This window comes from Salvia miltiorrhiza, chromosome 7, assembly GCF_028751815.1.
Source record: "Salvia miltiorrhiza cultivar Shanhuang (shh) chromosome 7, IMPLAD_Smil_shh, whole genome shotgun sequence".
Taxonomy (NCBI): Eukaryota; Viridiplantae; Streptophyta; class Magnoliopsida; order Lamiales; family Lamiaceae; genus Salvia; species Salvia miltiorrhiza.
Genome location: NC_080393.1, coordinates 1,598,163 through 1,609,362, shown reverse-complemented (window position 1 = coordinate 1,609,362; position 11,200 = coordinate 1,598,163). Strand labels below are relative to the sequence as shown.

General features: G+C 31.5%; 1 protein-coding gene across 3 annotated transcripts; it reads left to right on the top strand.

Moving 5' to 3' along the window:
* Positions 1-5,414, top strand: LOC130991449 (uncharacterized). Of its 3 annotated transcripts, none has more exons than XM_057915685.1 (2): positions 1-157; positions 232-759. In XM_057915685.1, the coding sequence occupies exons 1-2, from the start codon at positions 84-86 to the stop codon at positions 512-514; spliced, it is 357 nt and encodes a 118-aa protein (XP_057771668.1). In that variant the 5' UTR covers positions 1-83; the 3' UTR covers positions 515-759. The 3 variants fall into 3 exon arrangements, with proteins under 3 accessions (XP_057771668.1, XP_057771670.1, XP_057771669.1); XM_057915687.1 differs by lacking the exon at positions 232-759 and adding an exon at positions 4,946-5,414 and having other exon boundaries at positions 67-157; XM_057915686.1 differs by lacking the exons at positions 1-157; positions 232-759 and adding exons at positions 4,647-4,870; positions 4,946-5,414.
* The last annotated feature ends 5,786 nt before the right edge of the window (positions 5,415-11,200 follow it).

The following is an 11,200-nucleotide window of genomic DNA, read 5'->3' as shown; positions in this document are numbered from 1 at the left end:
ATTATTTACTGGCTGCAAACTTCATTTACAAATCCCTATAAAACCTCCCTTATTTCCACCAAATTCATAACAAACTAAAACTCATGGAAAAATACTCCGATTCCGATATTACTCTCCGGCCACTGGAAATCTCCGATGGCGACTACGCCGTGAAATGGTAAATTAATTAAGTAATTTTTTAATAGAAAGCCTACGTCGAATGCAATTGAGTTAGATAAAATGGCATTTCAGGTACATGGACGAGAAGGTGAGGCTGGCGGCGAACGCGGTGTTCATGGACTGGGGCCACCGTGAGGCGGTGGTGGAAGTGGCGTCGCAGCAGGTGATGGAGAAGGGCGGGTTTATGAGGAAGAGCTCGGATACAGGAGGGGGGGGGGGCCCGGCTCCTACTGCAGTATCCAGTAGTATTTCATGGTTTTGTGAGGGGAGGAAGTATGGTTTTAATAAAGGTGATATTAGAGATATGTTTATCTATAGTTTCTTGAGAAATGATCAAATTGGTATCAAGAAGTGAACCTATGTTGGTGTAGTTGTTTCTATTAAATTTTAAATAAGACGCACGCATGCAGCATGCATGCATGCATGCTCTCACTTTCAGTTACGCTAGTTCACACGCTTGTTTCGTGTGCTAGATTAAAATATATATATATATATATATATATATATATATATATATATATATATATATATAAGGTGCATGTACCTCTTGTATTTTGTTTGATATGCATTACGCATAATAAAATTCTCTCTTCCCTCAAATTGGAACCGATCGATGATTACGGCTCTTACGGCGAAGAACAAATTAGCTTGTGTTGATGGATCGATCGTCCGACCTCATTCTTCTGATTTGTTATATACGCAATGGGTTCGCTGCAATAGTATATATGATGGGATCTCTTGGCTCCGAAATAACAAAAATTACAAGTTTTTGTGAAAAAAATAATAATCTTGAAACATTACATTTCTTCATATTTATTTAGACAATATATTTTTTTCCCTATTTTTTTTCATTTATTTCTATTTTTTTTAAATATTACCTTTATTCGTATCAATAGTTATTTTTTCTTATGACTATAATTACTTGACCAAATAATTAAAATTACATGTTTTTGTGAGTAAAAAAAAATCGTGAAATAAATTAATAATTTTGAAATATTACATTTCTTCATATGAATAATTATTTTTTATTAAGACAATAGTTACTTTTAATAAATATAAATATAAAATATACATTTGTTAGCACAAATTAATGTATACTTATGTTAATTAATGTAAGTATTTACCTTCATTTAATATAAAGTATTATATTTTCTAAACCCTAAACCTTGAATATATACTAAATACTAAACCTTAATAGGAATATTTACTTTTAATAAGCATAAGATATACAAACGTATAGTTACATTAATATAAGTATTTACCTTCATTATATAAAGTATTATCTTTTTTAAACCCTAAACCGTGAAAACTAAACCCTTAACCCTGAAAATTAAACCCTAAACCCTGAGTACACTAAATTTTGAACACTAATAAAAATACTTACTATTAATAAGCATAAGATATATGCATTTATTCGCATGAATATACTTACGTTAATATAAGAGTGGATTTACGTGGTGAGCTTTTGATAGAAATTATATACATATTGTCATGTTTGATAGCCCTAGATAAAGCAAAATAGATAAATAATCATGTTTTATCTAAGCGTTTGATAGCAATATTGATTAACAAGAAGGCCCGCATTAAGTTAGAGGCCCGCTCTTATATCACTGTTTCACTGAGAAATTTAATATCTCCTCCCCCTGGTATATATTATTTATCTAGGTATTATTCATCTAAGTTTTATTTATCACCCTTTATCTCAATTTGATATCAAACACTTATGGCGATTAAGATTTATGTGGATGAAATCGCGGCGATAACATGAGAAACAAATGATGCATGTGGGATCATTCTCCAACACCATATGAATCGGCGGAAAAGGAGAGTGTAGGAATATAGTTCGCAGTGGGCAAAGGATGAAGAAAGAAGACTAGAGAAAGAGATATTTGGTGTGACTAATTTTTAATCTTAGGGGTAATTTAGTCATTTAGCACAAAAACTGGCTATTATTTAAATTTTTTATTTGAATGGATAAATTTTAAATTTATTACTATAAGAAATAGGCTAGTTTGATATATTAACTCTTAATATAAATATAACTCCATTCAATATAAAATATTATACCTATCAATAATTAATTACCATTTCTTACAACAATAATTATTTGATCAAATAATTAAAAGTACAAATTCTAATTATTAAAAGTATATAACAATTATCGTGAACAAACTTAACAATTTGAAAACATTACATTTCATTGTAACAATAATTACTCCCTCCGTCCACAAATTAATGCCCTACTTGGGTCCTGGCAAGGGAGACTAAGAAAGCTGAAAAAGGTGATGTGGATGAAATATAAGGGTAGTTGACTAAAGTGATAAAAGTTTTGTGAGTGGGTCCACTAGTGATAAAATGTAGTAAATATAGAGTATAAAAATGATAAAGGTGTTTTAAGGTGGGTCCATTAGTGGCAAAGAGTAGTAAATATAGAAAAAGAAGAAGAGTAAAAGGGTACAAAAAGCAGAATAGAGCATTAAATTGTGGACAGATTTTTAAAGGCAAGTAGGGCATTAAAAAAAGCTCCCACAATTTATTTTTCCTCAAAGCAACTCCCCAAATCAATTTCCCTATTTCCATAATTAATTGACCAAATAATTAAAAGTACAAATTCTCATAAATAAAAATGACAATTATAGTGACAAATATAACACATCTAGATATTTATCATACTTGTGCTTCTTCTTTTTTTCAACTCAATTGGGTATAGGAAGATTTAATGCAGTTCTTAGCTAAGGTTGAATACCAAAAAGTATGCCCACTTTTTGCAAACTGCAATCTTCTATTCCATTTTCATCGCAAATTTCCAACTGCAGTCAACCTGGCTGTGTTAGATCACAAAGTTAACGACTTTTTTGTAATGTAGAAATAAATAAAACAACGAGCAAAACTGTAGAAAACTACATCAATAGAAGCAGTTGTCTCTTCTTCTCAAACGTATCTCTACCAAAATTTCCTCCACCATCACCACTGCCGCCGATTTGTTTATTGATTTAAACAAATAATTAATCAATAAAAAAAATAGATCCATGCAGGGGCGGAGCCAGACTTTGGACTCAGGGGGGTCCAATTTTTTTTTTCTTCAAAAAAATAATAGTAATTAAATAAAAAAAAATTAAAAATAAATAATAATAATTAATATAATTATAATGTTATTTAAATTATATGACAAGTTAAAAAAAACAAACATAATTATTTTTTTAAAAAAAGTCCAATATAACAATTAACAAGCATATTAATAACCAAGCACCCAAAATCATCATTTGCAAGCTCTACAGAAGCGGGGCAGAAAACTAGAAAAGTCTCAAATTATAGCATATGTTTTCTTTAGAAAAGACTTACCTTACCATTTAGCAACATTACCTTTGTTCTGTCACAATATACATAATACATCATACCAGAAATATTGTGTGTAAATGCATTTGAATTATTATTATAGCAGATGAGATAACCACCACATTAGTCGTCTAGCATCACTAAACTAGTACGATAATTTATTGTTTTATTTTTTGGAATGACACTGGAATAAATTTATGTGAACATGAACTTCCCCCACACCCCTTAAATAAAACTAGAGTAACAGTGGGTAAGGAGCAAAGACTAAGGAACATGAACTTCCCCCAAGAAAAGGAAACACAACATTTACTTGCGGAGCCACGAAAGGCAAATGAACTGAGGGAGACGAACGGAGGCAGCTCAGCGGTAGACGAACGGTAGAGTCAAACTGGGATATGGCGATTGCGAGTGAGAACGAACGGAGAGCAGCGAAGAAATAGATGATGTGCAACGAAGTTAAGGATTGAAATTCGCAGAAGTTAGGGATTGGAATTTCAATTAGAAAAATTAGATAAAATTAATATTTTTTATTTTTTTAAATATATTTGTAAAATTACTAAAATACCCCTGGGATTTTTGGAAATTCCAGGGGGGGTCCAGTGACCCCACTGCCCCCCTGGCTCCGCCCCTGGATCCATGTATTTATGTTAAAAATATTCGTAAACATTCTTTTATAATGTGACAACATCATAGACAACATTATACTTTCCTTCTTGTATTAAATGATACTCTTTCTGTCCACCAAAAATATGATATTTTTTGGTGGCCGACTAGATCATCTAATCAAATGATCTACCACCGGCTAGATAGACTATTGATCGATAACTGTCAAATCGTTCTATTTTTTCAAAAATAAATACACATTTCTGATACAATCGTAAAAAATATGTAAGATTCTTCACAAGAAAATCATCAACATTTAAGGTATTTAATTCCGTCCACTTAATTAAAGTAGTATAAAATATTTTTATTTATAACCATGAATATTTTTCATACACATTTAACAAAAATGAATTTTTTTTGTCTATTAACACATGTAATAATATAACTCTAGAAAAAAAAAACGAAAAAAAAAACTAATAATGTATGTGAAAGTATTCTCAGATAGTCCTAGCTCTTTGGTGGCTGCAAACACTAATTTCCTCGTTTTTTCTTCTTCACTCGATCGCCGCCACTACTTTCTTTGAAAACTTAATTGAAACCTCCATTATTTCCACCATTATTTACTGGCTGCAAACTTCATTTACAAATCCCTATAAAACCTCCCTTATTCCCACCAAATTCACAACAAACTAAAACTCATGGAAAAATACTCCGATTCCGATATTACTTTCCGGCCACTGAAAATCTCCGACAGCGTCGTCTCCGTGAAATGGTAAATTAATTAATTAATTTTTTTAATAGAAAGCCTACGTCGAATGCAATTGAGTTAGATAAGATGCCATTTCAGGTACATGGACGAGAAGGTGAGGCTGGCGGCGAACGCGGTGTTCATGGACTGGGGCCACCGTGAGGCGGTGGTGGACGTGGAGAACGTGGCGTCGCAGCAGGTGATGGAGAAGGGCTGGTTTATGAGGAAGAGCGCGGATCCACCAGGGGGCTACTGCAGTATCCAGTAGTATTTCATGGTTTTGTGAGGGGAGGAAGTATGGTTTTAATAAAGGTGATATTAGAGATATGTTTATCTATAGTTTCTTGAGAAATGATCAAATTGGTATCAAGAAGTGAACCTATGTTGGTGTAGTTGTTTCTATTAAATTTTAAATAAGACGCACGCATGCAGCATGCATGCGTGCATGCTCTCACTTTCAGTTACGCTAGTTCACACGCTTGTTTCGTGTGCTATATATAAGGTGCATGTACCTCTTGTATTTTGTTTGATATGCATTACGCATAATAAAATTCTCTCTTCCCTCAAATTCTTTGTTTTTCAATATGGTACCTAGTAGTGATAATACGGAAGTTCAATTAGTAACTCAGCAGCTGAATGGATCCAACTACACAAGTTGGAACCGATCGATGATTACGGCTCTTACTGCGAAGAACAAATTAGCTTGTGTTGATGGATCGATCGTCCGACTTCATTCTTCTGATTTGTTGTATGCGCAATGGGTTCGCTGCAATAGTATATATGGTGGTCTCTTGGCTCCGAAATAACAAAAATTACAAGTTTTCGTGAAAAAAACAATAATTTTGAACTATGTCGTTTCACGTTATAACTTAAACTATGTCTTTTGCTTCGCCGGAAACTTAATCCTACGTGGCTTTCCGACAGCCATGTCAGCATTAGTTAAATTGCCAATCAATTTTATGGGAAAAACGAGAAACGAAATTAAGTTCAAGGATTTTATCAAGAATTTTAAAGGTCAAGGGAAAAATGCGAATTCAGAGAAACTATAATGTTTCTTAGAATGTTTATTGATTTTGACAATTAAATTAATATTGACAATTAAGGTGGAAATTAGTTTTTTAGAATGTTTTATTTATCTAATATTACTCATGAAATAAATATTGACAATTAAATTAAAATAAAGAAAATAATAATGTCTGATAAATATTTTTATAATGTTATATTTTTTTCAACTTAACTCATTTTCAACTTATTTTGACAAATTAACCACTAAATAATTGATCACTACCCTTTGTTTTTAAAATTTAATTTCTAGTAATTAATTTTGTTGACTTATTAACTTATAGTTTTTTAATATTTATTGATTATCAATTAAACAAATATAGATCCATGTATTTATGTTTAAAATATTCGTAAATATTCTTTTATAATTAATGTGACAACATTATAGTTTTCTTCTTGTAATAAATGATACTCCTTCAGTCCATCAAAAGTATGACACTTTTTGATGGCCAGCTAAATCATCTAACCATCTAATCAAATGATCTAGCCACTGACTAGATAGACTATTGATCGATAATTGTCAAATCGTTTCATTTTTTCGAAAAAATACACATTTCTGATACAATCGTAAAAAATATGCAAGACTTTTCACAAGAAAATCATCAACATTTAAGGTATTTAATTCCGTCCACTTAATTTAAATATAAAATATTTTTGTTTATAACAATGAATATTTTTCATACACATTTCACGAAAATGAATATTTTTTGTCTATTAACACATGTAATAATATAACTCTAGAAAAAAAAAGAAAAAAAAACTAATTAATAATGTATGTGAAATTAATAATGTATGTAAAAGTATACTCTAGAAAAAAAAAAACTAATTAATAATGTATGTGAAATTAATAATGTATGTGAAAGTATTCTCAGATAGTCCTAGCTCTTTGGTGGCTGCAAACACTAATTTCTTCGTTTTTTCTTCTTCACTCGCCGCCACTACTTTCTTTGAAAACATAATTGAAACCTCCATTATTTCCACCATTATTTACTGGCTGCAAACTTCATTTACAAATCCCTATAAAACCGATCCCTTCTTTCCACCAAATTCACAACAAACTAAAACTCATGGAAAAATACTCCGATTCCGATATTACTTTCCGGCCACTGAAAATCTCCGACAGCGTCGTCTCCGTGAAATGGTAAATTAATTAATTAATTTTTTTAATAGAAAGCCTACGTCGAATGCAATTGAGTTAGAAAAAATGGCATTTCAGGTACATGGACGAGAAGGTGAGGCTGGCGGCGAACGCGGTGTTCATGGACTGGGGCCACCGTGAGGCGGTGGTGGAAGTGGAGAACGCGGCGTCGCAGCAGGTGATGGAGAAGGGCGGGTTTATGAGGAAGAGCTCGGATACAGGAGGGGGGGGGCCCGGCTCCTACTGCAGTATCCAGTAGTATTTCATGGTTTTGTGAGGGGAGGAAGTATGGTTTTAATAAAGGTGATATATATTAGAGATATGCTTATCTATAGTTTCTTGAGAAATTATCAAATTGGTATCAAGAAGTGAACCTATGTTGGTGTAGTTGTTTCTATTAAATTTTAAATAAGACGCACGCATGCAGCATGCATGCGTGCATGCTCTCACTTTTAGTTACGCTAGTTCACACGCTTGTTTCGTGTGCTAGATTAATATATATATATATATATATATATATATATATATAAAAGGTGCATGTACCTCTTGTATTTTGTTTGATATGCATTACGCATAATAAAATTCTCTCTTCCCTCAAATTCTCTGTTTTTCAATATGGTACCTAGTAGTGATAATACGGAAGTTCAATTAGTAACTCAGCAGCTGAATGGATCCAACTACACAAGTTGGAACCGATCGATGATTACGGCTCTTATGGCGAAGAACAAATTAGCTTGTGTTGATGGATCGATCGTCCGACCTCATTCTTCTGATTTGTTATATATGCAATGGGTTCGCTGCAATAGTATATATGGTGGTCTCGTGGCTCTGAAATTACAAAAAATACAAGTTTAATTTCGTGAAAAAAATAATAATTTTGAACTATGTCGTTTCACGTTATAACTTAAACTATGTCTTTTGCTTCGCCGGAAACTTAATCCTACGTGGCTTTCCGACAGCCATGTCAGCATTAGTTAAATTGCCAATCAATTTTATGGGAAAAACGAGAAACAAAATTAAGTTCAAGGAATTTAACAAGAATTTTAAAGGTCAAAGGAAAAATGCAAATTCAGGGAAACTATAAGGTTTCTTAGAATGTTTATTTGATATTGACAATTAAATTAATATTGACAATTAACGTGGAAATTAGTTTTTTAGAATGTTTTATTTATCTAATATTACTCGTGAAATAAATATTGACTATTAAATTAAAATAAAGAAAATAATAATATCTGATAAATATTTTTATAATGTTATATTTATTTTCAACTTAACTCATTTTCAACTTATTTTGACAAATTAACCACTAATTAAATAATTGATCACTACCCTTTGTTTTTAAAATTTAATTTCTCGTAATTAATTTTGTTGACTTATTAACTTATAGTTGTTTAATATTTATTGATTATCAATTAAACAAACATAGATCCATGTATTTATGTTTAAAATATTCGTAAACATTCTTTTATAATTAATTTGACAACATTATAGTTTTCTTCTTGTAATAAATGATACTTTTTCAGTCCATCAAAAGTATGACACTTTTTGGTGGCCAGCTAAATCATCTAACCATCTAATCAAATGATCTAGCCACCGACTAAATAGACTATTGATCGATAACTGACAAATCGTTTCATTTTTCCGAAAAAATATACATATCTGATACAATTGTAAAAAATATGTAAGACTTTTCACAAGAAGATCATCAACATTTAAGGTATTTAATTCCGTCCACTTAATTTAAATATAAAATATTTTTGTTTATAACAATGAATATTTTTATACACATTTCACGAAAATGAATATTTTTTGTCTATTAACACATGTAATAATATAACTCTAGAAAAAAAAAAAGAAAAAAAAACTAATTAATAATGTATGTGAAATTAATAATGTATGTAAAAGTATACTCTAGAAAAAAAAAACTAATTAATAATGCATGTGAAATTAATAATGTATGTGTGAAAGTATTCTCAGATAGTCCTAGCTCTTTGGTGGCTGCAAACACTAATTTCTTCGTTTTTTCTTCTTCACTCGCCGCCACTACTTTCTTTGAAAACATAATTGAAACCTCCATTATTTCCACCATTATTTACTGGCTGCAAACTTCATTTACAAATCCCTATAAAACCTCCATTATTTCCACCAAATTCACAACAAGCTAAAACTCATGGAAAAATACTCCGATTCCGATATTACTTTCCGGCCACTGAAAATCTCCGACAGCGTCGTCTCCGTGAAATGGTAAATTAATTTTTTTTAATAGAAAGCCTACGTCGAATGCAATTGAGTTAGATAAAATGCCATTTCAGGTACATGGACGAGAAGGTGAGGCTGGCGGCGAACGCGGTGTTCATGGACTGGGGCCACCGTGAGGCGGTGGTGGAAGTGGAGAACGCGGCGTCACAGCAGGTGATGGAGAAGGGCGGGTTTATGAGGAAGAGCTCGGATACAGGAGGGGGCGGCCCCGGCTCCTACTGCAGTATCCAGTAGTATTTCATGGTTTTGTGAGGGGAGGAAGTATGGTTTTAATAAAGGTGATATTAGAGATATGTTTATCTATAGTTTCTTGAGAAATGATCAAATTGGTATCAAGAAGTGAACCTATGTTGGTGTAGTTGTTTCTATTAAATTTTAAATGAGACGCACGCATACAGCATGCATGCGTGCTCTCACTTTCAGTTACGCTAGTTCACACGCTTGTTTCGTGTGCTAGATTAATATATAGTATATAGTATATATATATATATATATATATATATATATATATAAGGTGCACGTACCTCTTGTATTTTGTTTGATATGCATTACGCATAATAAAATTCTCTCTTCCCTCAAATTCTCTATTTTTCAATATGATATCCAGAGCATATTGCTTCCGCTGATTTTCTTTTTCATCTTCATATGGATCCAACTACACAAGTTGGAACCGATCGATGATTACGGCTCTTATGGCGAAGAACAAATTAGCTTGTGTTGATGGATCGATCGTCCGACCTCATTCTTCTGATTTGTTGTATACGCAATGGGTTCGCTGCAATAGTATATATGGTGGTCTCTTGGCTCCGAAATAACAAAAATTACAAGTTTTCGTGAAAAAAACAATAATTTTGAAACATTACATTAATTTCTAGACAATAAATTTTTTTCCCTATTTTTTTCATTTATTTCTATATTTTTTTAATATTACCTTTATTCATATCAATGGTTATTTTTTTCTTACGACTATAATTAATTGACCAAATTTGTGAGTAAAAATAAAAAAAAATCGTGAAAAAAGTAATAATTTTGAAATATTACATTTCTTCATATGTATAATTACTTTTTATTAAGACAATATAAAATTTAGTGGTCATCGGTCAAAAGTTCACATGTAAAATAGTAAAATAATACTTTCTTTGTCTCAATAATAACGTCCTTTTAGGCATTCTATTTAGGGATAATTGCGTGAAAATACACAAACTTTGCCAAAAATCCATATTTGACGCGAAGTTAGGATTTTACATTTTAATACACCAACTTTCGTTGTTGTCCAAATTTGACACGACTTAATTCTTAAAAATTCAAAAACAACCCCTTTTTGTAAATAATTATACAAAGACCCACTTATGTTATTATTTGGGACATTTAAACCAAAACAAGACATTTCCTTATGATGTTTTCTTTTAATCTTTGATCCGCGCCTAAAATGGTTTAAAAGAAAATATCATAAGGAAATATCTTGTTTTGGTTTAAATGTCCCAAATTATAACATAAGTGGGTCTTTGTATAATTATTTACAAAAAGAGGTTATTTTTTGAATTTTTAAGAATTAAGTTGTGTCAAATTTGGACAACAACGAAAGTTGGTGTATTAAAATGTAAAATCCTAACTTCGCGTCAAATATGGATTTTTGGCAAAGTTTGTGTATTTAGGTGCAATTTTCCCTTCTATTTATAATCTATTAATCTCCCAATTACATGATTTTATGTGGACTTCCCAACCCCCCCAAAAAAAACAATTTATTTTATTTACTCTCTATATTTCTCTCATCGTTTGCTTTCTTTTTCTCTTATTTTTTCACTACTCTATTTATCTCTCTCATAATTTACTTTATCTCTTTCTTAATTTTTCTATATTTAATTAATTTGTGGGCCCCATTTATTGAGACGTTA